Source organism: Pinus tabuliformis, chromosome 4_1, assembly GCF_031772625.1.
Source record: "Pinus tabuliformis cultivar Carrire ecotype Pingquan chromosome 4_1, CPIR1, whole genome shotgun sequence".
Classification (NCBI taxonomy): Eukaryota; Viridiplantae; Streptophyta; class Pinopsida; order Pinales; family Pinaceae; genus Pinus; species Pinus tabuliformis.
The window spans coordinates 518,857,688-518,883,854 of NC_142303.1; the positions used below are offsets into that span (position 1 = coordinate 518,857,688).

General features: G+C 37.5%; 1 protein-coding gene across 2 annotated transcripts; it reads left to right on the forward strand.

Moving 5' to 3' along the window:
* Nucleotides 1-3,615: 3,615 nt before the first annotated feature.
* Nucleotides 3,616-16,867, forward strand: LOC149176855 (uncharacterized). Of its 2 annotated transcripts, none has more exons than XM_089423224.1 (2): nt 3,616-6,200; nt 16,553-16,867. In XM_089423224.1, the coding sequence occupies exon 1, from the start codon at nt 3,728-3,730 to the stop codon at nt 6,164-6,166; it is 2,439 nt and encodes an 812-aa protein (XP_089279350.1). In that variant the 5' UTR covers nt 3,616-3,727; the 3' UTR covers nt 6,167-6,200; nt 16,553-16,867. The 2 variants fall into 2 exon arrangements, with proteins under 2 accessions (XP_089279350.1, XP_089279351.1); XM_089423225.1 differs by lacking the exon at nt 16,553-16,867 and adding an exon at nt 6,430-6,930.
* Nucleotides 16,868-26,167: the final 9,300 nt, after the last annotated feature.

Genomic DNA, 26,167 nt, shown 5'->3' on the forward strand with positions numbered 1-26,167 from the left:
AAACCTGTCACCATGAATGACTGTTGGAGATCATGGCAGGATCCCACAGAGTGGGATCAAAGCCTCAATCCAGACCTACAGATAGCTTTCAAAAAGGAAATGGATTCACGGAAAATCAGGGTAAGGGAAGGAAAAGATATACTACGCTGGGGTAACACCATGAAAGGACTTTTCTCAGTAAAGGAAGCCTACTATCTCGCAAATCCCCTCAATATCAATGACGGACATCAAGGATGGAGGAAAATTTGGGACCTAAACTGGTGGCCCAAAGTAACCATTTTTGCTTGGATCGCTTTGAAAAATAAAATTCTTACTTGGGACTGCATCCGGAAACGGGGATTCTCGGGACCGTCGCGCTGCTACCTGTGTAACAAACAAGAAGAAAGTAGAGATCATATCATGATTCAATGCCCGTTTATCAAACATCTATGGTCTTGCGTCAATCATACCTTTAATAATCATGGGGTGGAGATTAACGATTTCAACGAATTGGTTCTTCATTGGAAAGAGGAAACATTCAAATGCAGAGTCATACAGAGAGCTTGGAATCTTGCTTCAGGTTTTGTAATATGGCTGGTATGGAAGGAACGTAATGCTAGAATCTTTAAAAGCATTAATAAAGAGCCGGAGAAAATTTGGGACCAGGTGACAGAGGCTCTACGAGAAACCATTCTAGTAGAGAGATGGCAGGATGAAGATTGGAAAGCAGATTTAGAAGAACAGGAAATTTTACGCAGACTAAATCTGAAATTGGAAATGGTGCAACACCAATTCAGAAAAGGGCAGAACATGCAGACTAAAAGCCCAGACAAGTTCACTTATCCCAGAGATCAATTCGTCAAGCTAAATTTCGATGGGGCCTCTAAGGGTAATCCTGGAGATGCAGGGTTTGGGGGTATATTCCGTGACAGTAGCAAACAAGTAAGATGGATATATGCCGACTGGGGAGGCAATATGACTAACAATGAGGCAGAATTCTGGGCGCTCCACACTGGATTGAGAATAGCTATCAGAAATGGGTACTCTAACTTAGAAATTTCGGGGGATTCCCAAATTGCCATTGAAATGGTCAAGAAGCTCAGGAATGGCAAAGGATGGGACAAGGTGACTAAGAGCTGGCGCACAGCAGGTATCGTTCAGGAGATAGAGGGTATGATCAAAAGAATAGATTACTGCATCTTCAAGCATGTCCGAAGAAATGGTAATCAACCCGCCGACTGGCTGGCCAACTGGGGCAGCAAAGGACAACAGAGCAAGATTGATAGCCAATGGAGGAATTCGGCGGCTAACAGGGAATGGAAAGATCTAAACACGCTCATTAAGGCCGATCATGATAGCGCCATCGGGGATTACACTCAGATTAATGAAGGACATCAGTAAACGGCAGAGACACGATCGAACTACAGCCGAAGTTCGATTGCTGAAGGTGACGGTGTTATCGGGGACCAATTGGCAAAGTTATGATCGTACCATGACCAAAGCTCGATTACATCAGGTGCTAAATGGCATACCAATACACACAATTATGAAGCACGATGTGAAAGAAGGTACAGTGGCGGCAGAGGGGATGAGTACCAAGGAATTCGCAGTCGATGCGGTCATTAAGACGCATTGGATGAACGGAGAAATTAACGAGGTGCCCGGACACAGAGAAGCAAATATGAGTATAGATGGAACTTTTGGCGATAGTGGAGTACGGGATCCAGATAGGGCGAGGCCGAGAACCCAAATCTGGACACCATTATATATTCACCACAATAGAAACAGGCAAATTATAGAGAACGGGAGTCAGGGAAACAACCACCTTTACGGGATAATTCGGAATTGTCTGCAGAGTCTCCATCGGAGGCAGTCGAAGAAAGGAAGTATTATGAGAAGAAGGAGCGGCGAAGCTGTAAGAGAGATGGAGCCCCGTCCGAGAGGCCGTGAAGCAAGGGAGCGGAAGGAAATTGAGGAAGAACGGGAGCAAGGAAGGGGCAAAGGCCTCCTAAATCGGGATCCCCCAATCACAATTTGGGATACAGAGGATGACTCAGACGGAGATGACGAAGGCGGCTCTGGAAAAAGACCCAAGGAAACACAAAGGAGGAGTTATCAGGGCAGTACGCCCCACACGGAGATGAAACCGCCCAGGCAGCCAGTTTCTGAGGAAAAACGCTCGGGGCTCCGGAAGAGGGGTCGACCACCGAGCAGCGGACAAAGCAGAACGAGGAAGGAGGAGGGAGACTGCGGAAAGACCGAGTTTGAGGTTGGCGAAAACTCGGGCAGACGGCAACAGCGACAAACAAAGCAGAAAAGGACTGTCATGCACCAGATACGAACGGCAGAAAGGGCGTTTCAGAACAATGCAGACCCCGATATTCGCAAAATTATGCAATTTTTGGAGGAGGAGGCCATCCAAGAACAATCAGCAGACGAAATGGAGGAGTGGGCTTCAATCCTCCATGACCCGGGACATACTCGTGGGCGCAGGACCCTGTTTAAACAATCCCTCCATATGTATTGGGTTATGAAAGGCCTGATGGCGAAGGCCCTGGAACAGGTAGCCAAAGAAATGGCGGATCTGCTCCAGAAAAAACCAGAGATGAGCAGGGAGCTAACCCATATTCGCAGAACCCAGTCACAGCAAGAGGAGAAACTGGACGAGATACTCTGCCTACTGAAGGGCGAGCGTCAAGACCCGGTTCAGGAAGATGGTGTGGAGCACCCCGCGCAAGGAGACGACCGCCCGGTGGACACGGCAAATGCATGAAGACAGATATGTTTAGTTTGACTACTGATGGTCCCGATTTTGTTTATAGCGTTTTAAATGAATAGTAGATATAATAACATAGTTCTGAATAGGGTTTACTGTAAATTTCAAAACAGTTATGTTGTGCTGGCTACTTTGGTTAGACGGAGAGCCTATTACTTTTGGGCTGGATTGAAAAATTATAGATGGGTTTACCCGGTTTCCCCTTGAGGGCGGGCATCTATGGTTTGAACGATGTATCTTTTGTTAAAAATTTTCAGAAATAGAATGAGTACTACCGGAGCTTACAAAAAAAAAAAAAAAATTCATTGGAAAAACTTATAAAAATATTAATTTTTCTTTAATAAATGAAAGAAACAATTTATCCCGGAAATATTGTGACAAAACACTCAAATTTTAAAATATAAATACCATAATATATATTGTAAAATACCATACATCCTTTGAATACTTAAATCTTGGATTGGGTGAGCCTAAAAATATACATATGGATTTGGGTTGAGCTACATCTAATTCATTATTAATTAATTATATTTAATATGATTTTGTATTATTTAATTATTTTAAGATTTAATTAATATTTAATGTAATGAGAATATGATTTTGTTATTATTTAATTATGTTAAAGATTTGGAATTTTTGGTATGAAAATGGCTAAATTATATGCTGATCATTTAGGCGAATGTGAAAGAAAGATGTTTCCAATGTGGTTTAGGCTGATGCGGTTATGGTTTATTTACCGGTAATTTTGTTAATACAAATTCCAGCATTTTTAATCTATATATTCGCAGAAGCCGTCAAAAAAGAGATTCTGCAACATGTACAATTAGCAGCATTTATGCCATTTTATAAATATCATCACTGTTGTTGCTGTTCAATGCTTCCAAGTTAAATAATTGAAACTGGTTCCACGCTTTCGCAACAACTTATGCTGAATGCATGATAACATAGCTGAATATCAGTAGTACAATCAAAATGGGTGCTTACACTTCTCGATCAGATTTTCAACCAAATTCCGATGAAATTAGCAAGGCAGTTTTATTATCATGGTTGGCTAACCTGGATAATGAAGAAATAAGGGAAGTTGTTGAAGTTCCAAACGATCGCTTTGGCTGGGAAAACATAGTAATGGCACCCGATTTTATAGTGGGCGAGTGTAGACAGAACGCCAATACTACTTTGTTTGTTGCATTCAGGTGGGGGTTTTCTGTTCGAGATATGTTTGCTCTCAGAGTTGCAGGCAAAGATGAATTTTGTAGGAGTTACGGTGATGTGGCAGCCAAAGATTTGCAAGGTTTGTTTCATAATGAGATTTTTCAGAAAATAACCTGCAATCTCCCTAATATGGGTTTTTTCCAAAAGTATAGAGCAGACAAGATAATATTTTCAGGGCATGGCTTGGCTGGGGCATTGGCTCATTTGTTCTTGATATGTTACATGCTAAGCACCCGCGAAGAGACAAAACGCCATGTATCCATTGGCTTTGGCTCGCCCTATTTCTGTGACAACGATGCCAAGCGGTTCTGTGAAAAAACCATGCAACTCAGTAGACGTATGTTTACACTTGTGAATGGTGCTGATCCTGTACCCTGGCTGCTAACAGGTATAAGAATGACTGTACCTTGTATTCCTGATACAGAGGATTTACTTTCTTGCTTGGAGAGAATAGAGCTTAGGGAAATGCAGAGCAGAAATCAGTTCGGAAGGCCTCAGTATGGATATGTTGGACTGTATTATGAGGGAAAGGATTTGATCTCAGTCAATCCAGATGTAAAATTACCAAGTGTAAACGCCTGGCAATGTCACCTAGTTGAAAACTATGTGAATGAGTTCAGTTCTCATACCAGCAGGGGAAGATTTTCAATTAGTAACATCATGGAAATAGGGTATAAACCTTCTATAAAATCCTGCACTCTCAATATTTACTATGGTGAAACGAATTGTGAAGGATTTATAGCCATAAAAGGTGATGATTTGTCAGAGTTGAAAGAATTTCATGTCGAGCCAGAGGTAGGAGATAGGTGGGTTGTTGAAGATTCATGTGACACTGACATCCTTCTAAGAGCTTCCATAAACAGAAGGGAAATCTATACTGACCAAATACATATCTCTGTGGAAATAAGGACTTGCTTTGGCTCAATAGAGGCCGATGTGCAGGTTGAAGATGCATGGAAGAACAGTTATGTTGCATATGCTTTAAACAGGGCCATGGGAAGACTGTTGTTAATGAGGCAATCAGAGGTTTTAACAGAAAGTAGAGAGTACAGGGAAGCGTATAAAGCTCTTGACAATGCTTTTGATCATTTTCTATTAGGCATTTCTGTGGAAACCAAGAGGGAACATTTTAAGGATATGAGAGACCTTCTAACAAAGAAGCTGGAGACGCCGATTCTAAACGGTATTTTTGCAAAATTTAAGGATGTGTGTAGTTTTGTAGAATCGGCGGAAGGGATACGCCGGAAATCATATGTATTATATTCTACCTTACTCCGGTCTTGTCCAGGAAATCTATGTTCTGTTATACCTGGTGAATCGTGCATTTCGAGGTCTACGTCATACTTCTACTGCATCTGTGACAATAAACTTGGAACTCTGAATTACCTGGCCATTGTGAGAACTATTTATTGCTTTCTGATCGACACTGAACCACAAAATGAGTCAGAGAATGTCTGGTATTATGAGAGGAAAATCTACGAGCATGTTCGCAGTGAAGGCCCGGCTGTGAAGCGTAGACAATGGCTACCGGAGGGCATTGTGAAAGACATAGAAAATCGAGCCTGGAAAATGTATAAAATAATATCTGCATTTGAGTTATTAGAAGGCTTGAGGATTGCAGCATTTATCGGGCCTGAAAACGCTGGTAAGACTACTCTTATCAATTCAACATTAGGCAGAACTGTTGAAGAAGTGGGATACACCAGACACACACAGACCGCTACCATGCACAGTTTCAGTCCTGATAGATTTATAATTGATTTCCCTGGCATTGAAGCGGGTGGAGAAAGGGCTCATCTGTCAAAGGTTTGGGAAAATTATGACAAGGTTGCAGACTTGTGCATAGTGGTGCTTACTTTTGTTGGCGATAATTGTCAAGCTGCGGCGGAGCTTCCAAGGATCGCCCGATCGCGAATGTCCGAAGATGTTGTGCTAATTATGAACAAGGTGGATTGCGTGCTTAATGGTCCGAGGCAATCTGCGGTATGGGATGAGTACAGTCCCCGGAAACTTACAGATCTGAGACAGACATTCGCAGAAAGCTCAGGGGTAGCGAGAAGTCAAGTCTTCCTTTCCGTCTCGAGAGCGAATGAAGAGCTGGAAGAAACAACCTACGAACTGCTTAGAGAGCGCGGCAGCATCGTCATGTTTAAGGAAGAAATCACAACCACCATAAGGATGCTCATTTCAGACTTGTAGTCCTGAGATCGTTCATGTAAAGTTGAATAATCTGGTAAAACTTTAACCTCTCTATTAAATCGATACTGGATCTCGCACCTTAAACTGTCTTGGTACTTCCGGCTTTGTGTAGATTTATCTCAAATTTCAGTTCAGTGTGAATCTTAATCAATCAAGTTCTATAATTTAATTTCATAGGATGGTTTCGTCAGGCTGCCTCAGCAATGGAATTTTAAAAATTTCGTCTTCTGGTTTTCTAATTTGTGGCCAAAACACTGATGCAGGAGCATATGTCCCCAACATTAATCTGGTAGCCTTAGCCTAAAAGGGTCATGGAATTTTCGAAAGGGGAATGGATTCACTTAAATAAAATATCTATAAAATTAGAAATGGCAAATTTCCAGTGTCTTAGTTCCAGAAGGAATATACTATTGGCCATGTTACAAATTGTAGGAAGGACAAATTGGCATGTAGTTGAGGACCAGTGTAGTTAAATTAGTAGTGTTGGAAACGGACTCCATCTTGTCTGTTCTAATGGTTGATATTTTAGTTAGAAGTGGCTGAGACAAGCCAGCCATGGAGGCCTGACAGACAGAGGCTATAGGACAAAGTGATAGACAGAGGAGAGGGCCAGGGCAGAGCACGCCCATCTTTGTATGATCAGGCCATTGAGGTAACAGTAATATTGTTAATAAAGATTCCGTGTATTAAATCTGTAATAGTTCTGTGCTTTTGTGACTTGATCTCCCCATGATCAATTGGACAAGTGTGTAAGTGTCTGCTCAGAAATCTGTGTGTGATTTCTGTGATGGTCTGTGAATGATTAATGAATATATGAAATGTTGCTTCGGAATTCGCATGCAATCCCTGTAATGCGAAATGTCAATGTTTGAATGCATGAATTGTGATAGCTGAAGGGGTTCCTTCTGGTAGTTAATGGCACAGGAATTACGAGGTTCCTGTAGAAGGGTTTGAATACCTTTCTGGCATAGAATCGTTGTGATTGATATGAATCAAGTTCTCTGTGTTGTATTAGAGGAACGTGTCATGGATTAAATGCAGAGTTAGTAAGAAATTGTTAATGTCATTGGAATCGGCATGGAAAGTCTCTGCTTGGTGTTTGTTAACTTCCAGTTCATCGAAATCGCCATCTGGGTAACCAAAACTTCTGTTGATTAGAGATCCGCTAAGAGATCTGGAGACCCTCCGTAAAAGGTAAGAGGGTCCAACTATTGCTGTTTATTTTGTCAGTTCATACAAAATTAAATTCTGAGCATTAGTATACGAAGGTGTTGCAAAGGGATTCGATTCCTTTGGGAAACGAAATCTGTTCTGAGACCAAGTTGAGATGTGATTGAGCGCATTGCTAAATCGAGGATGGACTGATTTGATACAGTAGGAACCAGTCTATGTTCCAAGTCAGTTTTGAAATGGGGATTTGATCAGAGGTTTGTATTCAAGTTCTGTTCTGGACTTCTCAGATATATTCACACCAGAGACAAGTGTAGCATAGAGTTACGATCCACCTCAGTTTTGGATTCCTCATATCCAATAGCATTTGAAGCAAGGAGTGGCAGAGAAATTTTATACCAAAACCATCACTCATTTGACCAGACCGCATTAGATTTAAGTACCAGAACCATCACTCTTCTGAGCGGACCGCATTATATTTCTGTTAATCCTGATTTCATCGACCTGGGCGGACTGGTGGAGCAGAAAGCATTACGAGTGTCAGTGATAGCGTGCTTCCCATTTTCATCAATCAGTTGAAGAGGTGATGAAGGAATCCGATCTTTCATAGGTGGATATCATTAGCTCTAGCAAAGATTGCAGGTGATGCAGGAGCATTCTTCAGGGTTATAAGACCTAGGAGTCTTATCACACATTTACTAGGTTCGTTTAATTAATTATTTATTTTTTTAAGTTTATTTTGAGTTTTAAAGAGATTGGAATGCATAATAGGGAATATCTCGTGAGTTGTAGAGATTTTAAGAATAAATGAGTAATTTTAGGAAGAGTGAGGATTTTAGGGATTTAAAATATCTAATTTAAGATTTTGTTGAGGAAAAAATGGAGCTGAAAAGATACTTTATGAGAAAGTGAGAGAATTGTGGGATCAGAACTAAAATGGTTCATGAATCCTTTTCTTTTATATATTGTAAGCTTTAGAAACATTCAAGAGGTTTTTTTTAATAAGAGTTCTTCTTTTTGGGAAGAGAATTGGAGGTTAGCTATAGGTTAGAAAGAGTAGTAGAGGGATTTTATGGAAAAGAACTCAAACAGTCAAATGTGATGGTTTCTTTTGTAAATATTTTATAAATACCAAAACAATGTGGATTTGTATATATCTGTGTGACAATCGGGGTTTCTTCGCTTGAATAGTTGAATTTGTGCACTGGTAACGAGAGTGTGTGATTATTAATTCCCTAATTGGTATCTTGCCGCATCTCTATAATTTATACACATGAATGGTCAAATTCCGGAGGTTTTAGATTCCCTGTGAAATGATTGAACCTGTGTTCCTTATGTTTCGAGCTCACACGATTCTGTGTTCGCTATGTTTTGATTCTGTAATAATCATTTTGGTGATAGAGGTTTATGCTGGTAACTACCCTTGGCTTGGTGGTTGGATGTTCTGTAAACTCATGTCTGATTATTGATCAGCGACAAAGGAATAATCGTGATAGTATAAAATCTGGCGAATTGAAGATAATCGACAGAAATTGTGTGAATTCGGAGGAGTATTGTGGCCGCAGAGTGCAGACTAGAGTCAAGGTAAAAGTGGCAGATGAGAAAGAAATTTGGCAGACTGCTAAAATTGACAGAAATCATGGGGAAGCGGTGATCGTCCGATAAGAGAAGATCGACGCATATCGCGTCAGAACATGCAAGCAGGTTAACATTTTAAATAGATGCGATGTGGTTATTAAAAAGAGTTTAAGGTTTAGAGTGATCAGACCGTCCGTTTAATGGGTGATCGGATGCATACCCCTTCCGAAAGTGTGCGCAGGTTAACATTACAAATGGACACGATAAGGTTTTATACAACAGGATTAAAACCTCTTGAGTTTCGGCCATCAAGACCGTTCGTTGGTTGATTGATCAGACGATAATCGCACATGAACATGTGCATGGGTTAACAGACCTGTTGTGACCCGATATGTTATCAAATAGGATTAAATTTTATTTGAATTCTAGTCATACAAGTCAAATGATTGTTTCATTCCGGCTATGTTTAAACATATTACATACGAGAGGTGTCACACGATTGTGTGAGCTGCGATATGTAGAAGGATTTTTGTAAAGGAAACCATGGGCCACCGCAACAAAAGCGTCTCACGATAAAAATTAACCATACAGTGGGCCCATAACCCAATGGCTGAGGATCAGGTCGCGAAAGATGCAGCTTTGCTGCATCATTTTTAGTATCAGAGCCTAACTAATGCTCTATGGAGTTTGTTAAGAGATTGAATTTTAGTCCCAGCAAGTATATAATTTGCATTATAATGGATCTAATATAGAGGAAGAACAGGACAATGATTCATGCATAGAGGAAACCTGAGATGTTGCAAACAATGAGGACTTTAGCATTTCATCAAAGACAGATTGTGGAAAAGATTTGAGAGAGACAGAATCGGGTAGAGGTTGTGCAGGTTTTAAAATTTCAATGATATATATGAGAATGCAAAGTAACAATAGATGTTCCAGCACGTAGCTATGACAAAGAAGTGAATGAAGAAATTGTAGCAAATGAAGTGAATGTGGATGTACTCAGCAAGAAAAGAAATTTAGTTGAAAGAAGAACTGAAGTGCAGACAGTGAAAAGAAAAGTAGCATGTGTATTGCCCAAGCCAATGAAAAGTTAAAGAGATAGATCGTTTGAATATCTCTCAGGTATGAGTTATATTTTGATGTCAGTTTCATTTGAATTGTTTTATAGGGAAAAGAGTGATAGCAGCAACACACAGTAGCAGATTGTGTAAAGAAAGAGAGGAGTTGTGTTAGTGGCAGTGAACCTAAATATTCCAGTTAAAAGTTGGACAGGGAGGATAGTTAAAGTGTTATCAAGAAAGGTGAGTTGAAGATATAAGCCTAAAGAGAGCAGAAGAGAGTGCTCAAGAGGTTCTGGAGATAGAGAACCAGTGTTTACCAAAAGACCAAGTCCAGATAGGGGATTGGTGAGGTAAACGACAACAGGGAGGACTTGTTGTTGCAATAGGCTTAGTGCAACTCATAGTGAGTGAGGAACTCATAGAGTGAGATGAGAAAATGACTACTGATAGTCATAGCAGGGGTTCAGAGAAAAGCCACAACAGAAGAAAGAAAGGTGCCAAGGTAAATTGCATATGGAAGAAGTTCACTGATGAAGAATATGAGAGGGAGAAGGTTGAGATAGTAGTTCATCTTGAAGCACTGATGGAACTGTTACAGAGGAATGAGAAAGACCAAAGGTATTGTTGGACTATGAAAAGAAAGAAAATAAAATAGAAGCTGTTACAGACACAGATAAAGAGGAGAATGTACATTAGATTAAGTGAGGAACTCAGAGCAGCTGAGTTAGAGGTGAAAGGTAGCTATTATAGACCTGAGCAAGAGGTTTACCTTGCTGAGGAAGGAATCATTGATGATTTTCTGAATTGTTGGACAAGTTCGAATCAGCAGAGAGATGCGATGATTGAGACATCAAAGAAAGAGGAGCCTAGTGTTTTTGAAACTGATGATTTGTGTATGTATGCAGGTAGTGAACAACCTTTAGAAGATATGTTTATGTAGGTTGCTGAAGAAATGAAGTTGTTAGAAGAGATGGTCGTAATAGAACAATTTTTAATTGAACATGTATTCAAAGACACTAAACATGGACAAATGTTGAAGACTACTGAGGAAGCTGAAGATGATGAATCTAGTAAGACTTGGCAAAAAGATGGTAGACGGCCTGAAGACAAAAGGAAATTGCAAATTGCAAAAGGAGAAGTAGAAAAGAGGTATGAAGATAACCTTATGACAGGAGCAAACAAGAGTATATGTGCAGTGCAAACACTTGAGGTAATGGGATTATCTCTTCAATTTTTATTCAAAAATTATGAACCTATATTGATAGTTAATGGGCAAGAAATTGTCTTGGGAGGATATAATGAAGCATTAATGGAAAGGACTCTTATTAAAGATTGCACTATGGAAGATGACAAAACATAAATTTATAAGGGGAATTCAGTCGAAGGAGGTACAATTAATCCATTGAAGGCTGTGAATAAGAAAGGAAAAGAGAACAATTAGGAACTTAAAGAGAGATTGGTAGAGACTGATGCACAACAGAAAATTGAAGACAGTGTTATTTGTACAAATTGCAAAAAGAGTAAGGGTGAATGTAATCAGCGACTTGAAAAGAGACACGAAATTTCAGAGGATGAAGGCAAAGATGCTTTCGTGAACTATGCATTTGCAATAAGCAGCAAAAAAGTTCAGTGGAATGTGATAGTCATGGTGTTGACAATAATTTTTACTGTTGTAAAAGGGACTTTATGGTGGAATGGAAAATTTGTTTTATATGGTGATTTTGTTTTCTGTACAAAAACAAAGAGAACTTTAGTTTCTAAATTCAGAGATTGGCAGATTTTGATTGAAAAGAAAGAGGAATGGAAAAAGCAACTTAGTGGCTTACAGATTTGTAAGGAAGAAAAGGGAAGGATGAAGAGAAATATGAAAGGAAGGAAGGCCAAAGAGAAGGACAAAGAACAGAAGTCAGAAATTAGACAGGATTCAGAACAAAGTGAAGACAAAGAAGACTTATTCAAGACAAGACAACATGACAAGTTTGGCATGTCATATGCATATCAAGAGAATGACAATTCAGAGAAATTATGCAGTAGAGTTACCAGAAAATGTAATGTATTTTCTGATTTTGAATTATTAATTGTTCAATGTGTTTTTCAAGATGCGGGACAAACTACTCTTGGAGATATGTTTGTTCGTGCAAACATGAAGCAGTGTTTAAGTTCTAGAATTGTAGAAAATCAGTTTCCCTTATGGAGACAAGAAGATGAGAGTAAGCAACTAGTTGACTCAGAAGTTCGGGATGAAGGAAGGAGAGTTGGCATATTTCTTAAACAAGTCATTGCAAAAGAGAAAGAAAATTGTAGAGGATGTGAAAGTACAGTCCACAAACAAGTTTTGTTCTTGATTCAAAGAAGATTTGAATGTCGAGAGTTTATTTTGAATTTGCAATTGAAAATTGGGATGAACAGTTCAGTTAAATGTAGTAGGAATATGGAGGCAATTGAACCAAGTTCAATAACTAAATTATTTGTAGTTGGTGGACAGTGTGTGATTGAAAGGTTATATGTTCTTGTATCAAACAAGAACCAATCTTCTTTTGAGATTGGGAGGATTCTACTCAAGCTATTGGATAGGTGGATGATGAAAACTATAAAGGAGATGAGCAGGAGAAATTGTCAAAGTCAGCGAGTCAAGGAAAGATGGAAGGATATACAGGACAACATAAAGGAAATGGTTTATAGACAGAAGAAGATTTTGGTGATTGAGTCGGAAATCAGAATATACAGTGAAGTACAAGACAGTGGAAAATACATAAAGTTGGAGCTCAATTCTATTAAGATAATGACAAGACAACGACAGACAAATGAGCATAAATTTATGTTGTTTGAGGAGTTTTTTATGCAAGATATCAGCATCAAAACACTATGCAATAGAGATGCTCATGACAGCAGAGCACAAGGACATCCACAATACAGAGTTTGGCATCCAGGAGAAGGAGAGGATGCAACAAAAACATCTGCAATTGGAAAAGGTCAGACAACGAATTGGAAGATGAAATTTGATGAAGTTTACAACAGAGGAAGTGGGAAGACTCACGAATAGGAATCCATGAATTATTTCAACCTGAAGAGTCTGATGCAGGAACATTCTTCAAGGTTTATAAGACCTAGGAGTCTTATCACATATTTACTAAAGGGAGTGGGTTCCCTTATTTATTTATTTTTCTAAGTTTATTTTGAGTTTTAAAGAGATTGGAATGTAATTTGATTAATAGGTAATAGGGAATATCTCGTGAGTTGTAGAGATCTTAGGAATGAATGAGTAATCCTAGGAAGAGTGAGGATTTTAGGGATCTGAAATATCTAATTTAGGATTTTTGTTGAAGGAAAAATGAAGCTAAAAAGACACTTTAGGAGAAAGTGAGAGAATTGTGGGATCAGAACTGAAATGGTTCATGAATCATTTTCTTTTATATATTGTAAGCTTTAGAAACATTCAAGAGGTTTTTTTTCAATAAAGAGTTTTTCTTTTTGGGAAGAGAATTGGAGGTTAGCTATATGTTAGAAATAGTAGTAGCCGGATTTTATGGAAAAGCACTGAAACAGTCAAATTTGACCGTTTCCTTTGTAAATATTTTATAAATACCAAAATAGTGTGGATTTGTATATATCTATGTGACAATCAGGGTTTCTTCGTTTGAATAGTTGACTTTGTGCAGTAGTGAGTCTGTGATTATTAATTTCCTAATTGGCATCTTGCTGCATCTCTGTAATTTATACGCATGAATGGTCAAATTCCGGAGGTTTTAGATTCCCTGTGAAATGATTGACCCTGTGTTCCTTATGTTTCGAACTCACGCGATTCTGTGTTTGTTATGTTTTGATTATGTAATAGTCCTTTTGGTGATAGAGGTTTATGCTGGTAACTACCCTTGGCTTGGTGGTTGGATGTTTTGTAAACTCATGTTTAGTTATTGATTAGCCGCAAAGGAATAATCGTGACAGTATAAAATCTGGCAGATTGAAGATAATCGACTGAAATTTTGTGAATTCGGAGGAGTATTGTAGCCGCAGAGTGCAGATTAGAGTCAAGGTAAAAGTGGTGGATGAGAAAGAAATTTGGCAAATTGCTAAAATTGACGGAAATCGCGGGGAAGCGGTGATTGTTCGATCAGAGGAGATCAACGCATATCACATTAGAGTATGCAAGCAGGTTAACAATTTAAATGGACCCGAGTGGTTATTAAGAAGAGTTTAAGATTCAGAGTGATCGGATCGTCCGTTTAATGGGTGATCGGACACATATAGCTTCCGATAGTGTCTGCAGGTTAACATTAGAAATGGATGCGATAAGATCTTATACAACGGGATTAAAACCTCGTTGCGTTCTGACCATCAAAATTGTTCGTTGGTTGATTGATCAGACGATAATCACGCATAAACATGTGCGTGGGTTAACAGACCTATTGTGACCCGATATGTTATCAAAAACAATGAATTTTATTTGAATTCCGATCATATAAATCAAACGATTATTTCATTTCCGCTGTGTTTAAGCATATTACATACTAGAGGAGTCACACACGATTGTGTGAGCTGCGATATGTAGAAGGATTTTTGTAAAGGAAACCATGGGTCACCGCAACCAAAGCGTCTCACAAAAAAAATTAACCATACGTCTCACTATAAAAATTAACCATACAGTGGGCCAATAACCCACCGGCCGAGGATCAGGTCGCGAAAAATGCGGCTTTGCTGCATCAGCAGGATACATAGAATTCAAGAGAATTTCATTTCTGTAAGAATGACTTGAAAGCAGAGCACAAAGGTAAACTCTGGTGTGTTTTAGATTTAATTTGTATTAGACATAGTTGCAGAGAATGAGAATGGTGTGGCATGAAATCAAGTCATAGGAATGGCTTCGTAATTTGGTGTAAAAACAGTCTAACATTGAATACAGAGGAACATAATATATGACAACGCATGGAGTCGATTGATCTTCGTACAGCAACAAGGTATAGCTGTCGGAACCAAGCTTAGAGGAAATGACGGATTCACGCTCAGGAAGCTCTAAGCCTATAGTTTGCAAGTCAATGATTCAATCTGGGAAAAGAGAAATTGGTTTTTAAATATCAATTAGATTCACGCTCAGGAAGTTCTAAGCCTGTAGTTTGCAGGTCAATGGTTCAATCTGACAAAAGAGAAATCCGTTTAAAAATATCAATCAACTGAAGGTGACATCTACATAAGGGGGGAGAAATCAGAGTAACGCGGTGGAGTCCTGGTTCCGACTATGAGAATGAAAGAATAAAGTTCTACAAGAAGATGTAAACTGGCGAGTTTTGAGTTTGAATGTTTGTCACATGCAATTCTATAGCTGGCTCTGCATCAAACACACTGTCCTTCGCTCTTTTCTCTGGATAGGGTTTCCTTCACTGTTTTCACATATCTTGACTGCCTCTCTCATAAATCCCTTTCATGCCGTCAAAATAATGGAAACTTAAATCACTAGCCCTGGGTTTTTGGGACAACCTTTACTCTACGCTTCCATACCTGGTCTAATTAATGGACATTTAAACCTAAGGACCTTTTAGCAGAATATCTCAAAAATGAAAAGTTGAATGAGTGTTTTTTGAATTCAGTTTTTTGTGATTTATATTATGAATATGGAGAGTTTTTTATTTTATTTTATTTTATTTTATTTTATTTTTTTGGTAAAAACCACTAGATGGTTTAAAAGGTGTGGACTAAATTTTTTATGTGATTTTTACCCAAGATCTCTCAACATTCAATATTTGTTTATTAAACTCAGAAATTATATACATTGAATTTATAGATTCCATACTAAATTCATTAAATTTATAGATTCCTTATTAATATTGTTACATTGTTCAATTTATTTATGCAATCAAATTCAGCAATTTGAACCAATTTAAATAGATTTATAATAAATTTCAGCAGGATTAAATAACTGGTTAGATGGGAGAAATTAAGAAAGAGATAGCTTATTGTTTATGGTAAGCTGTCTTTGTATTAGAGAAGTTTTATATCAGTTTAGCAAAATTACTTTCTGGGTTATTACTTTAGAAACAAAACCAGAGATAATGAAGTAGAGAGTCAAGAACTTGCAGAAAATTAGATGAGAATCCGTGAAAAACAAAGACCGATTTGCTGCCCCACTCAACGAAAGGGCAACAAAAATAACATCCTTGTTGAGCCGCAGAGCCTGTGCTGAAGGAAACTAAACTAAGCATGAAAGTAAAAGAAAACTAACTATAGCCCAGCTCCATTTATTTCACTGATATTTTGAACTGCTTTTTTGGGTATTCCTGCTCCATTTATTTCATTGTTTTCCACCTGCATGGGGCAGATGCTTTTGGGTCATGTGCGGTTGCCCTATTTCTTTAGTTCCTTAAAAAAAAATAAGCTCTTAATTAAACAAAAATAATTTTAGAAAGTGCTTATATTTTTTATTTACATTTGAGTAGATTTATGGTATTTTTTTTATAAAAATTCTGAGTTAAATATAATGGAAAAGTCATATTGCATAATTTTTTTTTGGTTTAATTCTGTATTCATCTTATTTATGCTGTCATTGTTCCTGGGTTAATTTCAAACTTTATTTATAATTCAGCAAAAGCAGGCACTTCCAAAAAGAAGAAGAGATTTTCAGCTTCAAAGGGCCCTCAGGCAAATCCCACCGTCTTATATGGCGACCTTCAGCTATCCGACACTGCTCAGGACAGACCTCATACTCAGGCTTGATGTCTGTTTCTATTTGTGTTTCATGACAGGTTGGAGAGTTATAGGTAGTGAGCCAAGCTTGTGATTTCATTTTGCAATTGTTATTCCTAAAGAGTTGATATTGGATAAAATGGTTATGGATTCTCCACTAATGTAATCAATATGTTGGTTTCTCGTAAGGCAGACCGCGGTGGGGATGGCTGTAACTAATGAAAATAATATTTTTAACTTTAAAAGAATTAAATAAAAATGTTATGTTTTATTTTAAAATATTAAAAAAATGTATTTAATTAAAAAAATGTGTTACATTATGTTAATGAAAACTATGAATATCTTTTTATTGTACTTTTGCACAAATTTGTTAATATAATATATCCCTTTCTAATTTGAAAAAAAACTATGTTATCAAATTGAGAATTATTGTTAAATTATTAGCTTAATTTTTTTTCCTTTAAAAAGGATGTGTTACATTAGGTTATTGGAAATTATGAATATATATATAATTTTTAAATCAATCAAAATAACATGAAAACAAAATAGATGTTATCAAATTAATTGAGAATTGATTGTTAAATTAATAACTAAAAAATATTTTATAATTATTAATGTGTTTTTTAAGGATGTGTGGGAAAATTTGTTACATTAGATTATACTGGAAATTATGAATATATATATATATATATATATATATATATATATATATATATATATATATATATATATATAAATAAATTTGTTAATATAATATATTTTGTTATTAGTATTTGTTAAGGTAGTTTTCTAGCAATAGATATATTCGTTGATTACTATTTGTTTAGCATTGACCAATTCAAATTATAATATTTAACTTTGAAAAATAAATATTTATATTTCAATATTATTAAAAAAATATTTTTGAAATATTTGATTAGACCATAACATTGAAGTGTTTGTGCCATGTGGATAATTGCTAGAGATATTTTTGCCATAATTTATGGATGTTTTCTTCTAGTTTTTAAAAACATCCAATATATTGAGTGAATAATCTTTCTAAGATAGATAAAATGATTAAATAATGTTTGTGAAAATCCATCATATTATTGATAATAACGAATGGAAAAAATAAAAAAAATTGATAAAGATAATAAAACAAAGGGGAGAAAGTGAATTATGAAATTTAGAAATAAGTTAGTTAATATAACTATTTGTTTGGTCTAGTTATGTGCATTGATATCCTTCCACAATCACATGGATCTCTTCCCTGTGAACACAAAAAACCAAATCAAAATACAACTGAATTAACCTCCCGTAGTATTTTTTTTGTATGTCAAGTTGTTTGTTCTTGAGAAATTACATTAGACTTGACCTGTGGCTTGAGAAACAACCACCTAGGGGCATCTAAGCTATCAAAATCACCGGGGATTGCTCCTAGTCTGGGCGACACCAACCCTTAACATGGCTGGATTTGTCCCATGGCATTTTGAACCGGTGACCTTCACATCATGGAGTGACTTAAAAGTACACCCCATCACCGTCTATTCTACACCCAGTGGGCAACTCATTCCAATCTTATTTGGTTGTTGATACTTTGAATAGTAATACAAAGCAAAGTTTATAAGAATTGTCAAACAATTATATCGCTACTAACGAATAATTGTGAATCGGGAGATCTCTGCCTTTATAGAGATAAATCCAAAAAACTAAATTTGGTGGAGGGTAGTATAAGATCGACTATACTTTATGATTCAATTTTCTTACTAATTTATACGTAACTCTATAATAGAGGAGACATTCTTATTTCATTTCTATTCTGCACTTGATTTTGACCGGTCCTTCTAATTTTATCATTTATTGGAATCTTCAATTTTACAATGAACTCTTCATATAATTAGAAGGTAGCTCTTCTCCACTCTACTTGAATTCCTACTTTCTTCATTATTTTTCAAAGTTATTAGACAACGTGTGATAATTTTTAGAAAAACCAAAGAAACATTACTAAATATTGTTTCTTCATCTCTTTTTCAAAACATGGACAAGTTATGAGATGGTCAATGGTTGAATGCTTAGGCTAAAAGAAACCCAAGAAAAATCCGTCACAATTTTCACATTATTACTCCCTGCCTAGGAAAAAGTCTAGCATCATGTTAAGTGCCATGCCAAATTGATCAACACTATGTAATTGTGCATTGTACTAAATAATTTGTAATTCAGATGCGACATCCATTTAGTTGTATATGCACATAATGTAAATATGGTTTGAACAAGTCCTACCAAAGTTACTACTTCGTAACTTAATTACAAGATTTTGTTTTTTTTAGGAAAATATAAATTTTCAAACATTTTCATATAAATATGAATACAATTGTGCTTTGTAAAACAATTTTATAGAACAATCATTTTTTTTTAACTTACATATATGAAAAATGTATATTAAGCTTCTATAACAGATAAGTTAAAAGTTCATGTAATAAAAGTTAATAAAGGCAAAATAAGATCACGGTTAAGGGACACTTATTCCAAGTTGAATGTTGGGAAAAATATCCTAGTGAGCATCACTTCTTGTGTTTATGGCTAAAGGGAAATTGGAAAAGACAATGGAAAAGGCTTTGAAAAGGCAAAAAATACATTTTTGGCATTTTATTTATGAAAATAATGGAAATTAAGAGAAATGGGAGATGAAAAGTCATAGGTTGCATGTGAGAAAAAAAAATGAAGGAAAATAATGGAAAATTGAATAAATTGAGGCATGAATAATAAAAAGACATCAGAGCATCAATTGGTAGCCTTTTGTCAGTTCATTTTTTGAATTAATCTTAGAGAGGAGAAGAGCACCAAGAGGAGAAGGAAATCAAGAAAACAAAGGAAGGACAAGGAAAGCAAGGATCAAGCAATGAGAAGTTGGATTAAACAACTTCAACAAGAATACTTGCAGGTAACAGGTTGCATGTATGATTTCATAGTTGGTTTTGACATGCATGGTATGTGCATGTTGGTATTTGGTTCTTTTGTTGTCATTGACATGGATTTTTCCAGGTTTCGACAATGGATTTTAGCCTAGCCTTGCCATTTCCAGATAGCCATGGTGTGACGAGATTCTTTATCGATTTGAGCTTTGGATTGTTGGATGGTTTCGAAGTCCGGGGTGAGGTGGTTCTAGGAAAATTCCCAAAGGCCTAGGAATCCATTAACCGGTAATGGCGGGATACACGGGAAAACCTGAGGGTGAAGACATGGAAATTCCTCAAGGATGGTGAAGGAATCTAGAGGCACCCAAGCTCGATTTGGTTTTGTGATCTCGACACCGGTTTAGGTGAGATCATGGTATGGTGAGGGTGGAGGTGGTTTAACCTCTAGATTCCCTTGGTTGTTTTTGGATTGGTTTATCCCATGAGATCCCACATTCATTCTTGGAATATGGCACGGGGGTGATTGGTTGAAAGAAAGATCTCGTTCAACCAATCTACGATCAGGTGTTTCGTGGAAGTCCCAAACCTTATTGGCTTTTGCCTATGCTGAGAAGAGCTAAGTTTCTCTCGCTTTTGATGAGTAAATGCACATGTTATTATGTGGCTTTAATGGTTGTTCTCTTATTGATATTTATCTCGTTATATGTTGGTTATAAGCATGGTTATATGACATTTCTCATTCATGGCTCTATTCATGTTTTATTTGTAACTAAATAAATAATGGATGCAAGACCTAATTGATGTTATGACAGCTAATGTGAGAAGGTAGAGACCATTCTTGTTAAACCTCAGATAATTTTTCAGTCCCTTATTTTCAGACTTGCATTCATGACCTGTAAGTTGCATATTTACCAAGTGTTTGACAAAATGTCAGTCCCGATTGGGGATGGTCAGGTCTAGTCTTGGTTCTAGTTTTTGGTTTACAAGCATTGTCTTCATGTTTGTTATGAGTTCTGAAAGTTTCATAGAGTTATGGGCAGAGGTTAAGCCCCAACCCTGGAAAATAGCCTTAAATCTCGCAGTTGTTGGCATAACACTAGCAGAAAAAGGTTACATTTGCACTCAGGTAGGCTCATGGGAGCGATTGGGGAATCTCAGTTGCTTGGAGGGCTTGGCAAGGGAGCAACTGGGGCTCCAATTCAACAAAAGGTAAGTTGTCTCAAGGACAGAGGTCCAGGAAGGATGGGTCAACCCTTAGGGGCCCTGTGGCATCAGGAAGAGGTTAGTAAAGTCTAGTTGTGTCGACTCCATTTCCTTAAGGTCATCTAGGAGGTTAGGTCTTATCATAATAGCCCCTCAGCTCATGGTTTCCCCGGGAAAGCCGGTGAAAATGGGTAGATGTGAGAGGAGGCATGTTATAGCTTCTCCATATTATACTAGTATCATTTTAAATATTTCATAGTATGCTTTATATGTATTATGCTAGTGGCTTCTATATGCAAAATTTGTAGCAACATAGTCCTTAATTTCAATGGCAAGAACTATGCTACCTTACAACACTTGTTGTTTAAAGGAATAAAAAATTATTATTTAAAGGAATATATATATATATATATATATATATATATATATATATATATATATATAGTGAAATCAATTGAGGATTAATCTTTAAATTATTAACTATAAAAGATTTTATAGTTACTAATTTGTTTTTTAAGTAGGATGGGTAGGGAGTCTAGTGCATTTACGAGATTTCAAGCTAGTGACATTTTCGCAAGAGCATGTTAATTGTATAATAAATTGTAACTATCAATGCATTATTAAAATTAACGACATTACTATTAATACATTATTAAAATGGTTCAAACCAATTCTTTCAAGGAACTTGTCAAAGGAGTAATTTACATTCCTAGAGGGGAGGTAGATCCACGATGCTATTGGGGTTGCTTGAAAGAAGGACTTCATCGCCTCAAAAATTTGAAGCTAAAAGGGTTGGTTATAAAGCTTGATCTCCCAAAAGCTTATGACAGAGTAAGATGGATTTATCTATGTATGTTGATGACCCACCTTGAATTCAAAGTTCCTTATCTATTGGTTTATGTGTTGCATCTCTTCTATATCGTTTGCAGTTCTCATCAATGAAGCGGGTGCCTATTTTTTCCATGCTTAGAGGGGATTGTGTTCGTGATATTCTTTATCCCCATTACTCTTCTTACTTGTGGCTAAGGGGATCAATAGATTATTATCGGATGCTAGAAGAAGGGGAGTTCTAAGAGGTATTGTAGTCACTGAGGTTTGTTTCATCACTCACTTGTTATTTGTGGATGATGTCCCGCTGTGTTTTGATGGTTCTCGACAGGATGTTGCATCCATAAGGGAGGTGCTATTTTTATAGGTGAAGTCTTCTATATCCTTTAATGGTTTATCCAAGGAGGAATCAAGGTATGATCAACATGTCCTTCCTTATCAATTCAAACCCCTTGACAATGGCCTAAAATATTTGGGCTTCTATCTTAAACCAAATGATTACTGAAATATTAATTGATAATGGCTTTTGGAAAAAATAGAAAAGAGGTTAAAGTCCTAAAGTTTATGACAACTATCACATGCTAGCAGACTAATTCTCACTAAATCATTTCTTGAAGTTATCCTGATTTTCCGGTCCTCCCTCTCATGGATCCCCAAAGGTATCCTTTCTTAAGTTCGCAACAATATGTTGTTTTTATTTGTGGGTTGGATAGAAGGAGGGAAAATTATTTTCTTGGGTAAAATGGGATAGAGTATCTCTACCAAAGGAATGGGGTGGCTAGGGCTTTAAAAATGTTCATTTATTTGCAAAGGCCCTGGCAGCCAAGGTGGGATGGCATTTGATATCAACCAATAGTTTATGGACAAAGGTAGTGTATCAAAGTACATTCGGCCTTGGTCCATTGTGGAATGGATTTGTGCTCCTAATCATAGTAGATAAAATGTTTCAATCATATGGAAGGCAACAGTTCAATCACTCCAAGTGATCGAAAATGGTCCTATATGGAAAGTGGGCAATGGTGAACATGTTTGAATTGGCACGAACCCATGGGTAGGGAGTGGTTAAAATTATCACCTCCTGCCTGAGCTTATTGAATTCCTTCAAGCACATGGTCAACACACTTTGGCTCATTTCATGGATGAGGACAATACATTAATTTGGGAACAAGATGGCTCTCTGCGCAATATTTTCATCTCCCTAAGGAATGGGCATATCAATGGCATTCATTCACTGCTGGTTTAAATGTGTCCCATGTTTGCATAAGGGAAAGGGAGTATTATTTGGTCTAGGAGCATGCTTCATCTAGTGATTACACTCCAAAATCATGATTGTATTCCTCATTGAAAACAAGAAACCCGCAAACCTCTCATGGTGGTGGAATAAGTTATGGAAAGTGGAATGTCCTGCAAAAGCTTTCCTTTTCCAATGTTGTATTTTGGAGAATTAAGTCCCTATGGGAGATAACCCTATCAACTGCGACATCATAAGGCCGAGATAGTGCCCATTATGTAAAAATGATGTGGGTTCCCTAAATCATCTTTTCTTCCTATGCATGTTTGCTCTTAATTTTTGGTCCTCTATACACATTTCTTTGGGTTTCACATTTTAATGGCATGGCGAGTCATATATGTCAGCATGGGAATCTTGGTGGAACATTGTCAGTCCAAAGAAACTTAGAAGTCTACCATTACTTATCTCATGGGGAATCTGGCTAGCTCAGAATGTTGAGTTCTTTCAAGGCAAGATTTCATACCGGACAAAGTGGTTGCTCATACTATGGCAATGTACTCCCTGGTCTCATATCATTCGTGTATCATAGTAGAAGAAATTATTGAATTTACTTATCCTTGGGCATATTTTGATGGCACCTCTCTTTCTAAAGGAGATTGCGGGGCAGGGTTGTTCTTCATATATCACACAACCATTTTTTCATGATGAAAAATGGTTTGGGACAAGAAACTAATAACTTTGTTGAGCTTATGAGTTTGAAGTTTCTTATGTTGTTTTCCATTGAAAAAGGAATTTGTCGCATTCAAAACTTTAGTGCCTCAAAGATAGTTATTAATTAGTTCAACAACACAACAAGATGTCGCATGCACACACTCAATCCAATTCTGGAGGAGATCTATCTATTAAAACAATCATTTGATGAAATGTATGTTTGCCACATTTATAGGGAAAGAAATGGGGTTGTCAATGCTTTGTCTAAGGAGGATGCTTCACAGGTTATGAGCAGATGACTCGTCAAGGAGCACATCAATGATCAGGAGCATGGATTTTATCTTCAACCCTTTATAGTGGGCTCTCTTGCAGAGTAATGAACAATGTTTATCTATATTTTTATTAAACATTTATAAGCTATAAATGTTAAATTCTTAGCACAACTCATATTGTTTTATGTCACGAGTGTTATTATATTTTTTCACTATGTATTTATCTTGGATGTCATTTTCTGGATGTATATATGAGGACAATAGTCCAAACGCAGATAGGATTTTTTGGGTGTAGCAATATATGGTTAGTTTTTTTTCATGAGTGATATCCAGGTACATTCATAATGTAATTTTCACACTTAATGAAACTTACAATTTTTTAATTAACTATATCTGTTAACCTGCAACTTCCATGATCAGCCATTTCTGATCCGAATTGGATCCATGAAAATTTCAAAGTTCTATGACTGTATCAAATCATGACAGACTTCAAAAACTTGTGAACAATGAGCTATCAGGAAGACCTCTGGACAGTGGCAGTTTGTAGCCAGCAAGGAACGATGAGGACCTCAGTCAAAGCGCGCTGACTGAGGCCCATGGAGACCGCGCAAGACGTAAACTAGCAGTTAGGAAGTCCGGATCAGAAAACGGAGGCCGTTTTTGATGCGCGCTAAGCGCTAATCGCACATCGCTAGGCAAAACCCCTTGAAATGGAAAGGCCCTGAGCGCTCGGTCACAAGGGAAGCCAGAAAACTGTGGGAAAAGTGCTAAAGCGAAAGGCGGGTCCCGCGCTCCAAAACCGGCAGAATATCGGAGGCGTTTTGGGTGGTAAGCGGAATTGTCAGGAGACCCAGTGATTCCATACAGCGAACGATGCGTGTCCGGTGGATGAGAGAGAAAACCGCCTCTCATCACGAGCTAACGTCCGAGCAAGTCAACCACGCGACAAAATCAAACACCATAGGATCTGGGGGCTCCATATCTAACGGCAGAGATTGCGCCCGATGGAAAACCGGATTTGACCAAAGAAATAAGCTTTGGCACATAAAGGTTGAAGTCTGATTGGACCGCTGAGTTGGCGGATGAATCATTACATAGAGTAATCGAAATACCAAACCTTTTGAGGAAGAGTTGGCGCAGTTCGTGAAAGGAAAAGTGGCCACTTCCCTGTGAGACGTTACACAGTGGTGATGACGCAGAGGCAGGGAATTCTAAGTGAATAGCAACAGGCGACTCGAAGAGGCAGAAGAGGAAGCAAACAATCAAGGACGTATTGGCTTTAAGCCATGAAGGAACAAAGAACAAAAGCGAGCACAGTAAGAAGAAGGAGACAGTGAGACAAAAGAGATAGAAGCAGATGCAGAGAGCTGAGATGACCTGCAGATGTAAGGAAACATCAAGCAGACAGAAGGCTTGAGAGGTTCAAGCAATCCCTGTGAGGATATCTATCGGGAACTGAGTACCAAATTGGACTCGTCCCATCAAGACCAGTTGAGGTCGAGACTTGGTAAGGGGGAGTCTGTGCACTCTAGTGGCTTAGGGAATCTAAGAACCACCCTACTAAGCACCATCTGTTTCAAGAGACTCAAATTGAGCTCCTTATTGTAAAAAATCTGCTTAAAGACACAATAAAAGAAGGCCACCATTGAAAGCTGGACCAGAGACGTAGCCCAGGAGGATTGGGTGAACTCCTTATTGATTTGTTGTGTTCTTGTATTTGCTTGCTGTGTTTCTCTTACTGTTTTCCAGTGTCTGTGTATTTTGCAATCTTATCGATCCGTTGCCTAAGATAACATAGACACACACCAGCACATGAGTCTGTAATACCTTCATTCATTAATTGATTAATTGAGATCACTCACGAGTGATTTTCAGATCAAGTGGTATCAGAGCCCTAGGCTGTTAAGGTTAAGGTTAGACAAGCTTGTGTTGGATTTAGCTATTGAATGCTAAATAGATCAAATCTCAAATTAGGAGAAGGAGAGTTGGTCAAAACTAATTCTGAAATTGGGAGAGTCTATCCTCGGAAGACAATGTCAGAGGAAGGTTCTGTGGGGCCGGACCCTCAATTCATAGATAGTTTCCTAGCCATAAGGTCCATGGTAGAGGAAATGTATAAGGACTTTAGAAAACATAAAGATGAAGATTCATTAGGTTCCAAAAAAGACAGAGGAGAAGATGAGTCTCTCCTCCATGACCACTCAAAAGGCAAAGGGAAAGAAGAAATATTTCTCACACCTCCTAATAGCCCTGAACATAAAAGGAAGGCATCTTTGATTAAACTAGATGTTAAATTTGATTTACCTATATATGATGGAGAGTTGCATGCAAAAAAGTTGGACAATTGGATTAGACAAATTGATGTTTATTGCAGA